The 19,299-nt window shown below is 51.4% G+C and overlaps 1 protein-coding gene across 1 annotated transcript in view; it reads left to right on the top strand.

The window, feature by feature from the left end:
• The window catches only part of CPT1A (carnitine palmitoyltransferase 1A), a 60,423-nt gene that overhangs the window by 27,086 nt on the left and 14,038 nt on the right, over positions 1–19,299 (top strand). Inside the window, exons 5-14 of the mRNA XM_070360349.1 lie at positions 2,161–2,262; positions 3,217–3,354; positions 4,595–4,672; positions 6,368–6,475; positions 8,246–8,333; positions 9,087–9,282; positions 11,892–12,080; positions 13,506–13,611; positions 16,669–16,785; positions 18,414–18,578. Of these exons, the coding sequence (XP_070216450.1) occupies positions 2,161–2,262; positions 3,217–3,354; positions 4,595–4,672; positions 6,368–6,475; positions 8,246–8,333; positions 9,087–9,282; positions 11,892–12,080; positions 13,506–13,611; positions 16,669–16,785; positions 18,414–18,578 (1,287 nt within the window). The remainder of the gene's footprint in view (positions 1–2,160; positions 2,263–3,216; positions 3,355–4,594; positions 4,673–6,367; positions 6,476–8,245; positions 8,334–9,086; positions 9,283–11,891; positions 12,081–13,505; positions 13,612–16,668; positions 16,786–18,413; positions 18,579–19,299) is intronic.

A 19,299-nucleotide genomic window follows, 5' to 3' on the forward strand; every position in this document is an offset into this window, starting at 1 on the left:
AGCATTTAACCTAAGATTCACCCTCTTAGCAAATTTGTAAGGTCCGACGCAGGGTTGTTTGTTCCAGGCCCAGTGTCCACACATACTTTTTTCAGGACTTCCTGAAAAGTCCAGTGGTTGAGACTACACTTCCACTGCAGGGGCTTCTATCCCTTGTCAGGAACTGAGACCCCACATGACCAGTGATATGGCCAGAAAAGGAAGACAGAAAAAGCAAAGCCAAAAAACGCCCAACCAAAGAGAACATAGTTATGTCTTGTAACTGAAACCTTGTCCCTTTTAAGGGACCTACCCACACGTGTATACGCATAACGGATTCACTGTGTTGTACACCTGACGCTAACACAGCGGTGTAAGCCAACTAGATTTACGATCCCCGCCCCCGTCCTCCGGCCCCTGGCAGCCCCCTTCCCTCCTTGCTGCTTCTGTGGTTCCACGGACCCCTGAGAGCACCCAGGATATGTCCTTTTGAGTCTTGTTCACCCACTCAGCCTGGTGTCTGGTGTGGGAGACTTTCTCTTCTGCAGAAAGGGTCCTCACTGGGCCTTTGCCCCTTGGTGCCTTTTTTTAAAATTAATTTGTATTGAAGTCCAGTTGATTTACACTGTTGTGTTAGTTTCAGGCGTATAGCAAAGTGAATCAGTTATGCATACGTGTGTGTGTGTGCGCGCGCACTCAGTCATTTCAGTCCTGTCCGACTCCTTGCAACTCTATGAACCATAGCCCACCAGGTTCCTCTGTCCATGGTGTTCTCCAGACAAGAATAGTTACTAGAGTGGGTTGCCATTTCCCCCTCCAGGGGATCTTCCCGACCCAGGGATTGAACCTTCATCTCCTGCATTGCAGGTGTGTTCTTTACCCACCAAGCCATCTGGAAAGCCTGTCATATCCATATATCTACTCTTTTTTTAAGTTCTGTTCCCAAATAGGTCACTACAGAGTATTGCATAGAGTTCCCTGTGCTGTACAGTCCCCTTGGTGACTTGACTTGAGTGTCGCCCTGTAATTGCCAGAGAAGTCTGACCCACTGTGATTCATGAGCTTGGGCTGGGGACTCTTTTCCTTTAATGAGTGTGTTCTGAATATCTGGTGTTGATGTCTGCTGGGTTTGTCATCTCGGTCACCCATTAAACAAAAGTACTTTCCATCTACTTCTTTGTAGCTTTTCTGACTAACTCGGGCGATAAGTGGTTTCCCTAGATGAAACTAGGACACCCTGACTCACCCTTAGCTTTTAGTAGTTCCACCAGCTCACCTTGGTCCTTGGTCCAGCAGTCACTGGACTAATGCATGGATGGATGTTTGTCCTGATCTCACCCAGAGATACCTCCACCTGTGGTTGAATGCTGCCCCCTGGGGCTCCTTCTGAAAGGGGGGGCATCCCCATGCTGGAGCCCACCACACCACACCTTTCCTCTTTCCCAAACAGACTTCCTGCTGTTGCTTGCATGTAAGATTTCTGATTTCCAGAGAAATAGAATTTAACTCCCAGGAGAGATGCTGAGGTGGTGTCCACACTTTATTAAGCAAGAGAAATGACCTGCCCCAGGGTGGCCTTCATAGCTGGTGTCCAGTTGAGTCCCACCTGCTCTTCAGCATCAAGAATCACAGCACTGCCCCCCACCCTACTGCTGCCATGAGCCCCAGAAGTTCTCCGAAGTCAGGTCAGCATGAGGTGACCAATTACTAGACCATGTTTAGATCATTCCAGACTAAAGCAGGGGCAAGTGTGTGCCCTTCACCAGACTTGTCAATGACCAGAGGGTCCCACTGCTTTTCCTGAGCTTGCTTCTGGGTCCAAGCCCCTCACCCAGCCCCTGGTGCCAATCTGGAAACCGAGGGCCTTGCAGAAGTAGGCACATGGAACTTAATCCCCTTGTGCAGAAGTGCAATCAGACCCCGTGTCAGGGTGCCCAGGGAATGGCACCTCCTGGACAGGGCAGGATGTGTCTCAGACACAGGGCTTCATTCGCCCTGGGTTTTATTTGGGCTTTGCTGTTTGCTGAGGCCTGCGGGGGTTGGGGCAGAAAATGGATTGAAGGAGATGAGCTGCAGTGGAGAAGCAGTCAACAGTTGGCGAGTCATATACACTGAAAAACTGATTTTGGGCCTTTAACACAATCTCGTCTTTCAGACCATACCTTTGTTCTCTTTTGTTAGTTTATGGTCAAGATCTTCTCAGGCCGAAAACCCATGTTGTACAGCTTCCAGACGTCTCTGCCGCGCCTGCCCGTGCCAGCTGTCCAGGACACCGTCAACAGGGTAGGTCGGCTTCACGCTGCCTCTGGGTCACCTGCTCTGAGCACCAGCATCTTTGCCATCAAGGCTTATGACTTGATGAGACTTCCCTGCTGGTCCAGTGGTTAGGACCCCGAGTTTCCACGGCAAGGGGTTTGGGTTGTATCCCTGCTCGGAGAGCTAAGATCCCTCATGCCCCCTGGTGCAGCCAAAAAATACACTGTCGATGCTGTTGAGTGCCATGAACTGCTGCCTGCCTCCTCCTACCTGCAAGGACCAGAGCAAATCAAAGTGGGGGCCCTGGAAATTCTGAACTGGTGGCCTGGCCTCAGCCTGGTGGTGTGACCTTCCCCGTCCCTGTCATTTTTCCGGCTCCTCTTTCCTGTCCTGGGGTCCTAAGCACCAGCCTTTAGTACCACCCTAGGCTCTCAGAGCCTCCCCACCCATCTCATTGGCACCTTCATAGCCTAGGTGAGAACAGAGCTCTTATGAAGGACCAGATGATGGAGAAAAAAACCCCACACATTAAAAGCTCATTGTTGACCAAATCTTGATCTTGTCAGTCTAGAGTCCACTTTGGTGATTTTGTGCTGATTCAAGATCTGAGGAGGGTGCATGCCAGTAAAAGGACAAAGAAGTTATTTTTTTAAATATAATTAATTAATTTGGCTGCTTCAGGTCTTAATTTCAGCATGCGGGGTCTTATAGTTGTAGCATACGAACTCTTAGTTGCAGTATGTGAGACCTAGTTCCCTGACAAGGGATTGAACCCAGGCCCCTGGCACTGGGAGCTCGGAGCCTTAGCGGCTGGACCACTGGCGATGTCCCCCCAAAAGTTTAATTGTTGAGTTATCCCTGATGTAAAATGTCCTTTAGTATTGAAGTTAGCTAACTTGAGTGAAGACTAGCCTTTTTCTAAGGCATAAGGAAAGAAACCTTCTATTTTAGCTGGGCTTATGTTTTTTCCCTTAACCCCAGTACTTGGAATCTGTGAAGCCTCTTATGAAGGAGGGAGACTTTACACGGATGACGGCTCTGGCACAAGATTTTGCTGTCAATCTGGGACCAAGATTGCAGTGGTATTTGAAGCTAAAATCCTGGTGGGCTACCAATTATGTGAGTATACAAACATGCTGTTTTTCTTGGTGGAATTTTGTGTAGGAATATAATTTGTTCCTGAGCCAGTTGAGCTTCCCTACATATGGCCAGTGGAAGGAGACAAGTGGTGGATGAAACAGGCAGAGGAGTTGAGCTTTGAGGAACAGCTAGTGTGGAAGACTTGGACCATAAAGAAGGCTGAGCTCTGAAGAGTTGATGCTTTCGAATTGTGGTGCTAGAGAAGACTCTTGAGCATCCCTTGGACAGCAAGGAGATCAAGCCAGTCAATCCTAAAGGAAGTCAGCCCTGAATATTCATTGGAAGGACTGATGCTAAAGCTGACACTCTAATACTTTGGCCACTTGATGCAAAGAGCCGATTCATTGGAAAAGACTGATGTTGGGCAAAATTGAAGGCAGGAGAAGAAGAGGGTGGGTGATAGGATGAGATGGTTGGATGGCATCACTGACTCAATGGACATGAGTTTGAGCAAGCTCTAGGAGATAGTGGAGGACAGGGAAGCCTGGCAGGTTGCAGTCCATGGGGTCACAAAGAGTCAGACGTGACTTAGTGACTGAACAACAGGGTGGAAGAGAAGGTGTGACCCAGACAGAACTGGTGGGTGGGGCACACCAGGGGCACAGGCATGGGGCGAGTCATGACCGGAGAGAGCAGTCGGAGTCCAGGGTGGGTGGGCAAGTCACGTCAGGGTTTGATCCTGCACTGGTGACATGGGTGTTTTGAGTCTGTGAAAGTTTTCACAGGTACTTAGATTCTTAGGTGGGCACCATAAGAATCTTTCACACAAAGTGGAAGGATGGTGATCCTTGGGTCCCGAAGGCTGTGGGTGTGGTTAGGACAAGACTGCTGGCCTCCTGAGGGATGCTGGGAAGACAGGACACGTGGCCCCGGGGTGGCTGCACGCAGAGTGGAAGCTGTGGGAGCAGAAGGGGAGAGGCAGTCTGTGGACAGTTACTGGTGGTGTTCACTGTTAAGAAATGTTAGAGCAGCCAGACACTGATCATTTCTTTCCCATTTGGTGTTTTTATTTTTTAAACTGTCTATGAAATGAAGGTGATGTACCCTGTAGCTGAGTCTTGACTTGAATAAAGCCATCTTCCGGTGCCCGCTGTTTTGCATTCGGCCTCACTGGGGCTGACTTGGCCCCGAGAGAGAGAGAAATGCTGTAAATGCGCCCACCCTGTCCCGGGCAGCCTGGTTAAGCCTGACCGTGCTCTCTCCTGCTTGCACCTAACAGGTGAGCGACTGGTGGGAGGAATACATCTACCTCCGAGGACGAGGGCCGCTGATGGTGAACAGCAACTACTTCGCGATGGTGAGTCCCACGGGCCCGTGGCTTTCGGGGGAGACCAGGCCCCAGGTGGCCCGGCCCGGCCCTGCGGGCTGCCTGGGGATGCTCTGGGCCTCCCCTGGCTCTGCTTCCCCCACCCAAGGCCTCACACCCCCGTCAGGGAGCCCAGGACCTGCCGTCCACAGCACAGGGGCCCGTGGAGGTCCTTTTGTATTTCCAGTGACATTCAAGGGCGCCCACCGAGCTGCTGCAGAGGAATTTGGATTGCAGAAATGGTCTCGTGGCGATCGGGACTCCTCACGCAGCAAACCTTTCCCTCTGTTTTCCTAACTGAGCCTGAGTAATGCTGAAGGCCCACATCCCTGCCCGCTCCTGACCTGTTGGTCAGCTGAGAGCTCGTCCACGTACTAAGCTTGTCCTTCTGGGCCCTGGGGTGACGTGGGTCCCACCCTGTTATTTTCATGTCTCTTTGGTCTTTCTTGCCTTTTGAGACATGGGTGGTCTGGAGAGCAAACCCCACTATTTTGTTAGAAGCACCTCCTTGGGGTTCCCTGATGACTCAGCAGGTGAAGAATCAGCCTGCAATGCAGGAGATGTGTGTTCGATCCCTGGGTCAGGAAGATCCCTTGTAGGAGGGCATGGCAACCCACTCCAGTATTCTTGTCTGGGAAATCCGTGGAGAGAGGAGCCTGAAGGGCTATTGTCCATGGGGTTGCAAAGGCATAAGACGTAAGGGAGCAGCTAACCACCACCGGTGTCTGATAACTGGCCTTAAATTGCTGCTGAATCTGTCTTTCCCCTTCTTTCTCCTCTTTGCTTTCTTTTATATTTTTTGCCTTCTCCTTATATCTATCTTAGATCTTCCCTGGTGGCTCAGAGGGTAAAGCTTCTGCCTGCAGTGCGGGAGACCTGGGTTCAATCCCTGAGTCAGGAAGATCCCCTGGAGAAGGAAATGGCAACCCACTCCAGTCCTCTTGCCTAGAAAATCCCATGGACAGAGGAGCCTGGTAGGTTACAGTCCATGGGGTCGCAAAGAGACACGACTGAGCAACTTCACTTCACTTATATCTGTCTTATTGTTTGCTTTTTCTGTTTTTCTCCTTTAAAATTTCTTTTCTTTAAAAATAATTGTTCTTGTCCTTTGGAAACAAGGTCAGACTTAGAGAAAAACTGTTGACATGGCCCAGAAAAATACTTTTTAGAGTGAATTGCCCATCTGGTCCCCTTTTGTTCCCAAAGACTTTGGTATCTATTTCCCATGTAATCGGGGGGCAACCACACACATATAATTTCTCTCAAAGTATCGTTGAGACAGACAAGCGACCCTTGGACTTGAAAAATATAAACACTTAGAAATGTGTTTCTAAAAATTTGCCAGCACTACTCTATATAAAAGGTTATTTTAACCTTTGGTTACTTCTCATTCAGAAAGCATCCTAATTATCTAATTGCTGTTTTTAATTTCCGCTTTCCTTTTTATGCATTATATGAGGATATTTAGGATGTAGTACTGTTATCTTTTTTTAGACTTGAATTATATTTATTTACCATTTAATTTTAAAATATACTCTTACCTTTCATAGCCCGACAATTGCTTGGAAGCTTGAAACAGCAGAGCAGGTGTCGTGAACACATGTGTAGGAGGAATACATTCGCTGTGTATTGAAGTTCGCTGTCTTTCCATGAACATTCCCCCTAATGCTGTGTGTTTTGTGTCAGGACTTGCTGTATATCATACCGACTCACATCCAGGCGGCAAGAGCTGGCAACGGGATCCACGCCATCCTGCTTTACAGACGCAAACTGGACCGGGAGGAAATCAAACCGGTATGCACGCAAAGTGCTTTTTTCTTAAAAGAAAAAAACGTTTTTATTTGGCTGTTCAGGTCTTTGTGGTGGCTTATGGCTTAGTTGCTCCATGACACGTGGGATCTTGGTTCCCCAACCAGGGATGGAACCCACACAACCTCCACTGCAACGTGGGCTCTTGACCACTGGACCATTGGGGAAGTCCCAGACTGCTTTTTAAAAAATTCTTTAAAACAGCTTTATCCAGGTGTAATTGATACACAGCACACCTTCAAAGCACCCACTGTAATGAGTTCTGACGTTCTGATGTGTATCTCTGTACATGTGAAACCATCACAGTTAAGTGAGTGAGACCCCCGCCCACCGGCCCACCCTGGGTTCCTCTGTGCGCCTCTGTGTCCGTCTCTGCTCCCCACCATCACCCTGATCTGCTTTCTGTCACTCTAGATTAGCTTGCGTTTTCTGTAAGTGGATTCTTACAGCTTGTGCTTGCTTTTTTTTTTATTTTAAACATTCATTATTTCGGGGCTTCCCTGGTGGTTCAGTCGGTAAAGAATCCACCTGCAGTGTAGGAGACCCGGGTTCAATCCCTGGGTTTGGAAAGATCCCCTGGAGAAGGAAATGGCAACCCACTCCAGTATTCTTGCCTGGAGAATCCCATGGACAGAGGAGCCTGGCGGGCTCCAATCCATGGGGTCGCAAAGAGTCAGACACGACTGAGCGACTAGACCAACCAGTGTTTATTTGGCCGTGTCGGGTCTCGTTTGCAGCACGCAGGGTCCTTGTTGCATCATACAGGATATTTACTTGCAGAGCATGGACCTTCTAGTTGCGGCGCACTAGAAGGGTCTTAGTTCCCTGACTAGGGATCCAACCCATATCCCTTGCACTGAAAGATGGATTCTTAACCACTGGACCACCAGGGAATCCCCATTCACTTTTAACTTTTTTGTTTTGACCTCTTTCCCTCAACATAATTACTTTGAGATTTAATTCTCTTCTGTAGTGTCCTAAATGGATATATGTCTGATGCACTTTAGTTCTGTAATTTGTCCTTTGAGGAAACCCTCTCTTGCTTGTGAAGGAAATAATATAGATGTCAGGCCTTTACAAAAATTCTTTTTGTTTATTAATTTATTGATATTTTTGACCGTGCTGAGTCTTTGTTGCTGCACAGGGACTTTCTCTAGGTGTGGTAAGCCGGGGCTACTCTTGGTTGCTGTGAGCGGGCTTCTCATATTACAGAGGCTTTTCTTGTTGCAGAACACAGGCTGTAGGGCCTACGGGCTTCGGGAGATGCCGCATGCGGACTCAGTTGTTTCTCTGTGGCACGTGGGATCTTCCCAGACCAGGGGTCGAACCCGTGTCCCCTGCACTGACAGGCAGATTCTTAACCACTAGACCAGCAAGGAAGTCTTGAGGCCTTTTTTTTTTTTTTAACTACTCCTTTGACTTAAGTGTCAGCATCTTTCTTTCTTTCTTTTAACTACACTATGCAGCACTCAGGATCTCATCTCAGTTCCGAAACTAGGGGTTGAAAACGTGCTCCCTGCGGTAGAAGCGTGGAGCCTGCTGAGGACGTGTTATTTACGAATAAGATGCAGGGTTCTGTGCTCTGGTCTGTTTCAGCAAACCCCAGGGTGCATGGTATCCCAGGGAACCCCCGTTCTTACAGAGTTTGGAGATTAGGTCCAGCCATGCTATGGGCCCGGAAAACAAATCCAGCATTTAAATGCGTGGACTTAATTTGCTCCTTGAATTTTTGTTTGAGACATATTTCTGTTACAGATTCTTCTTCTGGGGTCTACGATTCCGCTCTGCTCCGCCCAGTGGGAGCGCATGTTTAATACTTCTCGGATCCCGGGAGAGGAGACAGGTGGGTAGCCCACTCAGGGCTCCTTCGGAAATCAAAACTTCCCATCCTTGTGCTCAGGAGACATCAGAGAAGACCACACCAGTGGCTCAAGGCCTCTCCTAAGGTTTCAGAGATTTCAGGCTGAAGAACCTTCCTTCTGTTGAACTGCCTTTGTCTTTCTCAGGCCTGGACAGTTAATTAATTTAACTGACTCAGTTTCTCTTCAATTGAAGGATGTCTTACAGTAGTTTTTTTCCCAGATTGGGTTAGGAATTTTTTTTTTTTGGCCGCATGGTGCGGCACGAGGGATCTTAGTTCCCTGACCGACCGGGAATTGAACCCATGCCTCCTGCAGTGAAAGCGCATATTCCTAACCACTGGACCAGCAAGGAAGTTTATTGTCTTCAGGGGGAGCCAGATTTGTGGCCCAGTAGCCTGACCTAGGACCCCTGACCCCTGCCTTCCTTACTGCCCAGTGTAGGGGGTGCCTGTCTGTTCCAGCCGGGATGCCCTCACAAATGCAAGGGGACAGACCGGTACCACTTAGGACCGCCCCCCGTCGGCCCTTTGGCCCGGGTGACACATCCGGGGGTGGCCAAGCGGAGCCAGCGCCCAGGCCTGCCCCAGCCCAGAGCTCCGAGCCCTCTGCAAGCTTGTGGGAAGTGGACTCTGAGCAGAGCCGAGTGACGCAGGGACAGGAGGTGGTGCCGTCGAGGGTGTGTTCTCTCCTCCTCTAACCACGTGCCCCTGGATGCCTGCCCCCGCCCCCCGCAGACACCATCCAGCACCTGAGGGACAGCAAGCACATCGTCGTCTTCCACCGGGGCCGCTACTTCAAGGTCTGGCTCTACCACGACGGCCGGCTGCTGAGGCCCCGCGAGATCGAGCAGCAGGTGCAGCGGATCCTGGAGGACCCGTCGGAGCCGCAGCCCGGGGAGGCCAAGCTGGCGGCGCTTACGGCGGCGGACAGGTGTGCGGCCCCTCCAAGACGCCGGGGGGCTGTCGGGGGGGTCTCAGGGTTCTCTCCCCACCAGGGGGGCAAACAGGTGTGCGGTCCTCCGAAGATGCTGGGGGCTGTCGGGGGGTCTCGGGGTTCTCTCCTCACCAGGGGAGCAGACAGGTGTGCGGCCCCTCCAAGATGCTGTCGTGTTTCGGGGGCTCAGGGTCCTCTCCTCACCAGGGTCCCCCCTGGTGGGGAAGCAGGTCCCCGGCCTGCCGCGCTGGGCTCGGCTTTGTTCCCGGGTCCCCTTGGCCGTCTGTGTGACAGGCGGGTATGCGTGTGCGTGGATCTCGGGACGCGTGACTGAAGGAAGGAAGTAGGCGTTGTCATGTGGGCTGCGGCATGTTTTTGGTTGTTGTTTTGTTTTTAAATAATGTTATTTAGTCTGGCTCTGCTGGGTCTTTGTTGCCGCACAAGGGCTTTCTCTGGTTTCTGAGAGCGGAGGCTGCTCTCTAGCTGTGGTGCACGTCCTTCGCGTTGCTTTGACCTGGTTTGTTGCAGAGCACAGACTCTAGGGCACCCGGGCTCAGTCGATGCGGTTCCCAGGCTCCAGAGCACAGGCTCAGTAGTTGGCACACAGGCTTAGTTGCTCCGCGTCATATGGAATCTTCCCAGACCAGGGATCGAAGCTTGTCCCCTGCACTGGCTGGTGAATTCTCAGGTGAACGCTGAGCCGGCAGGGAAGCCCTTGGGCATGTTGGACTTAGGAAACAGACAAGTTTAGCCAAGGCCTCCATGTCAGGGTTAAAGCTCAAGGGCCTGGCCTGTACAGCCTGGGCTCTGATATCTCTGGGGCTGAGCTAGTCTGTTTGGGATCGGGAGGGGAGCACTTGGGGGACAAGCAAGTCTGTCTTCAGGCTTTGCCCAGGGCTTCTGGTTCAGTGTGGTCCCTGATGAGGACCCCTGGGGCCGGCAGTGTGGCTGCTGTTAGGGTGGTGCTGGGAGCAAGATGGTGAGTGACTGTCCTGCAGAGAAGAGGAAGAGACCCAGGCGAGGGCACGCAGAGGGCGGTGCTGAGCCGGGATGACCGACGGGCAGCAGAGATGTCTGGGGAGAAGATGCTGGGAGCTGTGGAGTGGGGCCCTTGTACCCAGCCACATTTGGGCTTAATTCTGTGACCAGGCGCTGATAAAGGGGCCGCGTTAGCCTGGAGTGACTGCGTGCATGCTCAGTCTCTCGACTGTGTCCCACGTGTGACCCCACGGACTGTAGCCCGCCAGGCTCCTCTGTCCTTGGGATTCTCCAGGCAAGAAGACTAGAGAGGTTCACCCTGCCCTCCTACAGGGGATCTTCCCCACCCAGGGATCGAACCCACGGTCTCTGCATTGGCAGGCAGGCTCTTGACCACTAGCACCACCTGGGAAACCCCAGACTTATATTCTGGTCCGGGGGGTTCCGGGGCTGGACATGGGCAGTGTTAGTAAAGAGGAGACTCAGTCCAAGAGGCTGGAGGGCGGCCGTTGCTGGGTGGCAAGGGCTCGGCTGGAACAGAGGGGACGCATCCTGGGGAAGAACCTTGGGTCCCGGGTGCTGACCGAGCGTCACTGGGGGTGGCCAGTGAGGCAGAGAGGGGCAGGGTGCAGACTCAGCGAGCAACGCCCCCGACACGTCCCCATGAGGACTATGCCCCACCTCACCTACCTAGGTGCTGAGCACGTACCAGCGATTCTCGTGGTCACCACTGTCCCCAGGCGTCGAGATCAGCGGTTGGAGCTGGGCCTGCGATGCCACCTGTTGTGCTTCTGGGCTTTGTGGCACGCCTGGGATTCTGGGTTGAGCACTCGGTGGGGAGAAGAGGGCGGGAGACAGAGACAGGTGGTCCTGGCCTGGAAGGGTAGTGGGGTAGGGGGCCTGAGTGAAGGGGCCCAGGAGCTATCTGGAGAGGCCACAGCTGGGGCGCCTCTCGGGAATTGGGTGTCCCATCAGCTCCGTGCACCCCACATGGGGCAGGATGGAAAAGAATCCCTGGATTCGGCTCCCGGGGGCGCCCCTCATCACCAGGCTGTCGTGTGGCCATTTGTAGCATGGGCGTGTGGGCTCGGGACTGGCTGGCCTGGGTAGTAGTCCCGACCCACCACGAAGGGCACTGTGACCTCCTGCCTGTGCCTCGGTTTCCTCATCTGAAAGATGGGACAGTGGTGTCGGGGTCTGTGAACTTGAGCTGGTCCCGGCACCAGGGCTGTGCTCTTGGCCCTCGCTGTAGTTTCCAAGGGATGGTCGCATGGAGAGGGTCAGAAGGCCACAAGGAAGGCCCCTGCCTGGCTGGGGCTCTGCTGCCCCGGACGGCAGAGCTCCGGGCCCATCTGCCCTCTTGTCCTTCACTCGGCATTTATGGATGAAGTTCCCCACCTGCAACGTCCCTGGAGCAGGTACAAGGAGAAGGCGAGACCCCTGCCCTCCAACCAGGCGGCCCAGCCGGCAGGCAGGCAGGCAGTTGCAGATGGAGAAAGTCTTTAACGCCGAGTTTTCCTTAAACCCCTAAAACACTGAGAACTGAAAAACGTTGTCCTTTCGCATGTGCCTCGAAGGAGATGTCACCAAATTGCTGCAGGTCTCATGGTACTTAATCCTCACCGCAGGGTCCCCTGGGCCAGGTGTCGCCAGGCCTATTTTGGACACGGGAAAAACAAGCAGTCTCTGGATGCCGTGGAAAAAGCAGCGTTCTTCGTGACGTTAGACGAAACCGAGCAGGGATACAGGGAGGAGGACCCGGAAACGTCGATGGACAGCTACGCCAAGTCCCTGCTGCATGGCAGGTGTTTCGACAGGTATCGCGCTTACCTTCTGAAACACAGTGCTTTGCCTGAGACCTGGAAGAAGCATTGCCTATGGCTGACACCCAGCCGTAAGCATCCGCTGAAGCAAGGGGGCCGTGAAAATACGACTGGGGAGTTTCTTCTTTCCACCCAAACTGTCACGCACACACGTAAGCAGCAGCCTTGAGATTCTTCCCCTCTGCGTGACCTCCTCCATTTGGAGATGCTCGTGAGAAGGGGCTGCCCAGGGCCTGACCTGGATGTCGGCTTTGGCTCTGCTCATTCGTCATGTGATTGGGTGAGCCTGCTCCACTTCCTGGATCCTCCATCCCCTTCCCTGTGAAGGGAGGTCCTGACTGCCCATCAGGTTGGGGGTGAGGGTTGGCCGAGGTGGGGGAAGGGGGGTGCAGGCACAGTTGGTCCTCCGTGTCCGTGGGGTTCAACCACCTGTGGATCAGGGAGCGTGTTTCAGAGCCTTGGTTGTGGAGCCTGTGGCTGCAGAGGGCCGACTCTGGGGCCGGAGCAGCCTCAGGTTTCCTTATCGGCCAGTGGGTCCCAGAGCCACGCCCCCAGCAGATACCCGAGGACGACCTTGCGGCTTCCTGCCTCTCTGCCAGTGTCTTATGCATCCTTTCTCGTTATAACAATACAGCCTGTTCTCCTTCTGGTCCCCAGTACCCAAATGCTTATCTCTGTGTCGGGAGCAGGAGAGAAACCAGTGAGTTAGGGTTCTATGTGTACCTTTTTTTTTAAACTTTTTAAAAAGAATGATTTATTTTTGGCTGTGCTGGATTTTCGTTGCCGTGCAGGCTCCTCTCCAGTCGCAGCGAGCACTAGTTGCAGTGCTCGGGCTTCTCATTAGAGTGGCTTCTCTCTCTCTTTTAGATGTATTTATTTATTTGGCTGTGCTGGTTCTTAGTTGCAACACATGGGATCTTTAGTTGCCGCATGCAAAATCTTAGTTGTAGCCTGTGGGATCTAGTTCCCTGACCAAGTATCGAACCCGGGGCCCCTGCATTGGGAGTGTGGAGTCTTAGCCACTGGATCCCCAGGGAAGTCCCTGCCATGGCTTCTTGTTGCTGAGCACAGGCTCGAGGGCGCGCAGGTCTCAGTAGCTGCAGCTCCTGGACTCTAGAGCACAGGTCAGTAGCTGTGGCCCGTGGGTTTATTTGCTCTGAGGCACGCTGGGACCTTCCCGGACCAGGGATTGAACCTGTATCTCCCGCATTGGCAGGAGAGTTCTTTACCGCCGAGCCACCAGGGAGGCCCTTCTGTATGTACTTCTATTATCACCGGTGGGGAGTCGTTCACCTCTACCAACCATAGGAGGGGTGGATACAGTCAGTTGAGGCCATCCATAAGAAAACAAACACATTGTCTGGATTTGCTTTGTCTTTGTAAACGTGCCAGTTGCATTAATATTTTTGTGTCGTGCAGGTGGTTTGATAAATCATTCACGTTTATCGTCTTTAAAAACGGCAAGATGGGCATTAATGCGGAGCACTCCTGGGCCGATGCGCCCATCATGGGTCACCTTTGGGAGGTGAGTGTCTGAAAGTTTAACTTGACCGTAGAAACTGCTATTGAAAAAGCAAACCCCAGACTGAATTAAACTTGGTAGTATCCGTCCAGTTACAATGTTTTCAGCAGCTGTTGGCACTGTCAACGTATGGCTGAGGTTCCTGAAATGGAAACATTTATTGTCACATCCTGAAGGTGCCAAAATAATGAGGTGGCCTTGGCTCAGACGCAGTGACTTCAGGGCGGAACTGAAGCTCGGTTATTTTGAAAGCTGCCAAGTTTTAGGCCAAATAAAAGCAAGGGTCTTGAAATCTTGGTTTATGAAAGTGCAGTGTGCCTTTTCCCACTTCGCTTAATTCTTAGAATTACCAAGTTACCGAAAAACCCACCAAAGCCTGTCATCCTCTCCCTCCACCTAACACTTTACATTTATTTATTTTTTTGGCTATGCCGTAAAACGTGCGATCGTAGTCCCCAGTTGGGGATCGAAGCCAAGCCCTCTGCAGTGGGAGTGTGGAGTCCTCACCACTGTTCATTGTTGGCGTCCAGTCGCTCAGTCATGTCCAGCTCTTTTCGACCCGATGGACTGCAGCACGCCAAGCTCCCCTGTCCGGGAAACCTTTAAAAAGGAAAGAAAAAATTGCTCCAGTCTGTAAGACACCAGCGTGGTCCTAAGACATTAACACGTGATAAAAGTAGCCAAGTTGTCAAAAAGGCTCTTCATCACCCTTGTCTTTGCTGATGCCGACAAAGGCTGAGAGATCCTTTCAACTAAAGATCTGTCATAGATCAAACCCCTTTACCACTGCTGAATGTTGAAATGAGACACTTTAAGTCTCTTTGCACTTTGTAATGGTCCATGCCTATTACACCCTGTTCCAAGGACTTTCCCAGTAATAAGAGCATCAGAGCAGTACTTGGGTGAAAGAGAAATCTCTGAGTCATAGGCAGTCTGGATCACATTAGGTACATTTACCAAGTAGAGAAATCTACAGGATACTGACAAGGCCAGGCGTATTTTTTCAGTACTCTGGATAAGATAAGGATAAAGGATTTAGTCTTACATCAGGGTGAGCAGTTGGATGCGGTGGTGTTTAACTGTTAATCACCTGATGGACACTGTGGCCCGTGACTCCAGGGGTCAAACAGGAACCCAGATGCTCCCTATGTGGATGAGAACTGACCCACCGTCTTGTCATGGAGGCCCACACCAGGGCCAATTAATGGGCTGGTATAATGATGCCACCTGTGCCAATTAAAAACAAATCTGGTCCAAGCTGAGTCCTGTTGGCTGTCTGTGTGTTTCTGGTGTTTGTGTTGGACTCGGGGGCTCTGATGCGACACAGCTAGGCTGGGCCCCTTCACAGGCTCAGCTCACAGGGGCACTGACCGCACATGCGTGAGATGAGGCCCGCCTTACACTTCCCCGTCCCTGAGCCGCTGCTCTCCCCCGCTCACTGTCCAACAGTGTCACCCTCTGACCTTGGGCTCTTTTTTTGTTCATTTTGCTTCCCCTACTGGAATGTAAGCTCCTCGAGGGCAGAAATACCTTTTAAAAAATATTTTTATTATTTTTAAAAATTCAGGTGTAATTCACAAAGCATATAGTTCACCTCTTCAAGTGTACAGTTCAGTATGGTTGTTCTTTCCATCACCACTGTCTCATTCCAGGACACTTCCATCACTCCCAAAATAAAACACCTCCCCGCACCCCCACCCCACCCAACCCTTGGTAACCACTAATCTCCTTTCTGTCTCTGGCTATTCTAGCCATTTCATAGAAACAGAATCCACACAGTATGTGGTCTTGTGTATCTGGCTAATGTTTTCAGGATTCATCTATATTGTTCTATAGGGCTTCATTCCTTTTAAAAATTTTTTTTGGGATCTCAGTTCCCCAACTGGGGATTGAACCTGGCCCACAGCAGTGAAAGTCCAGAATCCTAACCACTAGGGCTTTGTTCCTTTTGATGGCTGAATAGTATTCCTTCGCATGATAATACCGTATTTTATCTGTTCATAACTCGATGGACATTTGGGCTCTTTTCGCTGTTTAACTACTATAACCATCGCTTCTGTGAACGTCAGTGTACAAGTTGTATGTGAACCTGTGTTTTCATTTCTTTTGAGTCCATACCTAAGAATGGAGTCGCTTGGTCGTGGCCATCTGTAAACTTTTGTAGAAAGGCGAAATTCCTGTCTGCTTTGTCCACTGGCGCTCAGAAGCATTGCTGACTCATAGCTGTTGTTCAGTTGCTAAGTCACGTCTGACTCTTTGCTACCCCATGGACTGCAGCATGCCAGGCTTCCCTGTCCTTCACCAGCTCCTGCAGTTTGCTCAAACTCATGTCCGTTAAGTTGGTGATGCCGTCCAACCATCTCATCCTCTGTCATCCCCTTCTCTTCCTGCCCTCAATCTTTCCCAGCATCAGGGTCTTTTCCAATGAGTCGGCTCTTGAATCAGGTGGCCAAAGTATTGGAGGTTCAGTTTCAGCATCAGTCCTTCCAGTGAATATTCAGGGTTGACTCATAGTTGGTGCTCAGTAAATACCATTGAATAAACTGGCTTAAGATTACCTGCCAGTGAACAGAGAGCATTCACACCTGGGCCCACATCCTGGCTCCCTGAGAAGTGTGAACTCGGACAGACTCTTCACCTCACTGAGGCGGTCTTCTCATTTATACGCGTGAGAACAGCAGTTACTACCTTATAGGGTCAGTATCCATCAGGGTAACACCCAGACGGTACTAGCTCACAGCCAGGACCTAGAAGCAGGCTCTGAGCTACTTTCTGCGCATCATACACTCAGCTTGAATTCTGGCTGTGCTCCTTACCTGTCCAAACACTGTCGAACCTCTCCAGGTCCATCTTTCATGACCCTGAAGTAGAGATCAGAGTACCTTATTAGGTGGGTGTTCACAGAATGTCAAGTGCTCAGCAGACCCTAAGCAAGTAGTTATGGTTAAGTCTAGATTGCATTTCTAGAACGAAAGGATGTACTTTGAGAGGTCAGTGACTTGTATGTAACAGGTACCTGTGATGATCTTGGACTTAACAGATGTGTCTTATTTTTGACAGTACGTCATGGCCACAGACAGCTTCCAGCTGGGTTACACGGAGGATGGACACTGTAAAGGAGACACCAACCCGAACATCCCGTACCCTACCCGGCTGCAGTGGGACATCCCGGAGGAAGTAAGTCCCATTCCTCAGATGCTTGTCAATTACCTTGGAAAGGAGACGGGTCTAAACTCTCTCAGTCGAGTTTTCCAGTGGTGCTCACGAGCTCAGAATGCCCCTGAGACAGAAGTCTGTCCGCCTGGGTGTTTCTTCCTGGGACCTCAAAGCTGCTACAGCTCCTATTGCCTTGGAAGCCCCAGTCAGTAGTTCTTCTTTCACTGAAAGCTTTTGGCTAAGATTGTCAGTGAAATTCCTAGCTCAAACTTAGCTAGACGTCACAATGAAATCATTTCCTTTGGAGCTGAAGTACGCTAGATCACTAATTTGTCATTTCTGTCCCTCTGAGTCTTCTCCAATGCAATTTACTCCATGGAAGCCCTTTGGGGAAGGAATTTTAGGGCTGGAAATACCAAATCAAAGCCAAACAGGAATTCCCAGGGCCTGGGAAGTCTTTTTCTTTTTTGAAGTCATTTTTGACATAGAAAATATTGGATCCATACTATAAGGTCTTATCCGTCTGCATCTTTTTGTCCAGCCTGCATCCCTGTGGCTGGTGTGTGGTCCTCAGAGAGGCATGACTTCTGAAGAGGTGTGTGACAGAGTCCTTCTAGCTGACTAAGTCACGTACCATTTATTGAAAAGTTTTTTTTGGATGGATTTTCATTTTTAGAGCACTTTCAGGCTCGCAGCAAAATCCAAGTGGAAGGTGCAGAGTTTTCGCACACTCTGCCCGCCCTCACACACGCACAGTCACTCCCACTGCCGACGTCCCTACCAGTTGGTCCGTGTGTTACAGGCGATGCAGCTACACCGACGTGTCAGTATCACTGAAGTTCGTAGCTCGCATTAGGGTCACGCTTGGGGTCACGCTTGCTGTCGTGCATCTATGGCGTGGGCAGAGATAATGAGACGCAGAGCAGCGTCACCGCCCTAAAACCTCTCCTCTGCCGGCTCGTCCCTCTCTCCCGCCTTGCTCCTGACAGCACAGGTCTCACCGTCTCTATCATGTCGCCTGTCCCTGAATGTCATACAGCTGGAGTCGTATAGTGCGGAGCGGTTCCGGTGACTTCTTTCCCTCGGTCGTGTGCATTTAAGATTCCTTGTGTGACTTCACGGCTGAGGACTCGCTTCTACTGTACAGCTGTCCCACAGTCCATGCCCTGTTTTTTTGTCTTTTTTCGGCTGTGCTGGTTGGTATGTGGGAACCTAGTTCCCCAACCGGGGATCAAGCCTGCAGCCCCTACATCGGAAGCACAGAGGCTTAACCACCGCGCCACCGGGGAGGTCCCAGTCCATTTCTTTTTAAAGCTGGTCCCTCGATGGCTAGCATATAAGAAGAACGGAGCTCATGAAGCAAAACCTGTGACTCTTTGAAATGCCCTCTGGGGGTCCCCCTGGGACCAGGCGTTCCTCCTGTGTGGGCCACCCCATTGCTGTTTGGGGGGTGAGGGGCAGTGCCACGTTACCAACTTACTGCAACTCTTAGGTTAGAAAGATTGGAAAAATCCAAGTAAACGTGATGTATGTATTTCTAAGCAACAAGTCTGTGTGTTAGCTGTGCTGAAAGTCAGCTTGTGTTTTCTTCAGTTTGTGTCAGAACTTCCCCTCCCATTAAGTGAAGCCTTTTCTCCTTTTTCCCCAAGTGTCAGGAGGTCATTGAGACTTCGCTGAGCAGTGCCAACCTCCTGGCCAACGACGTGGATTTCCACTCCTTCCCATTCCGCACTTTCGGTAAAGGGCTGATTAAGAAATGTAAAACCAGCCCGGACGCCTTCGTACAGCTCTCGCTCCAGCTGGCTCATTACAAGGTGAGACACCCAGCTGGGCTTTTTGTCCTGAGCACTCCTGGGGGCTTGAACACAGGCCCAAGGCTGCCCGCCCAGCGCGTAGGGGAGAACCCGTCATGGGAGCTAGTCATGCCTGGACAGCCGTGGGCTCCTGGTTCACACGGGAGGAGAGGCAGAATGTAGGGGGCGGAAGGCAAGTGAGATCTCCTCATTCTACAAAGCAGGAATTAGACGTGTAAGCTCCCAATCCTGGGATTTGGGAAAGCAGAACTACTTAGGGCAGGCAACTGGAGGTCTCTGACCCTTGACATGCTCTTCCATAGGAGGGGATACACCAGCCCCACGGGAGGTATTCTGGGATGGGTGGGGTCCCTATACACACAGAAGCTTGTGGTGTTGCCAGGGCCCTGGAGGACCTCAGTGAGGCTCTTTTCCATTGGAGGAACATTCCACGCTGAAAGGGTGGCCCTGGTTTCCAGGGGCAGTGGAAGTCCTGGTGGCATTGGGTCAAGGTGTGTCCTGGCTTTAATGGAGAATTCTGTCTTCAGAGCTTGAGGCTTGAACACAGGTGCAGGGCAGCACCCCTGGACAGCGGCTCCGCTGTGTGAGGTCTGCTTGTGCCAGGCACTGGCCTCAGGGCTCCACACATAGCTCTCACGGTCTCCTCACCAGCAGGTCTCTGTAGTTGGCCCACTTTACTGGTTGAGAAAATTGGGGTTCACTCCAAGAGGTGAGCTGACCA

This window comes from Bos mutus, chromosome 22 (genome assembly GCF_027580195.1).
Source record: "Bos mutus isolate GX-2022 chromosome 22, NWIPB_WYAK_1.1, whole genome shotgun sequence".
Taxonomy (NCBI): domain Eukaryota; kingdom Metazoa; phylum Chordata; class Mammalia; order Artiodactyla; family Bovidae; genus Bos; species Bos mutus.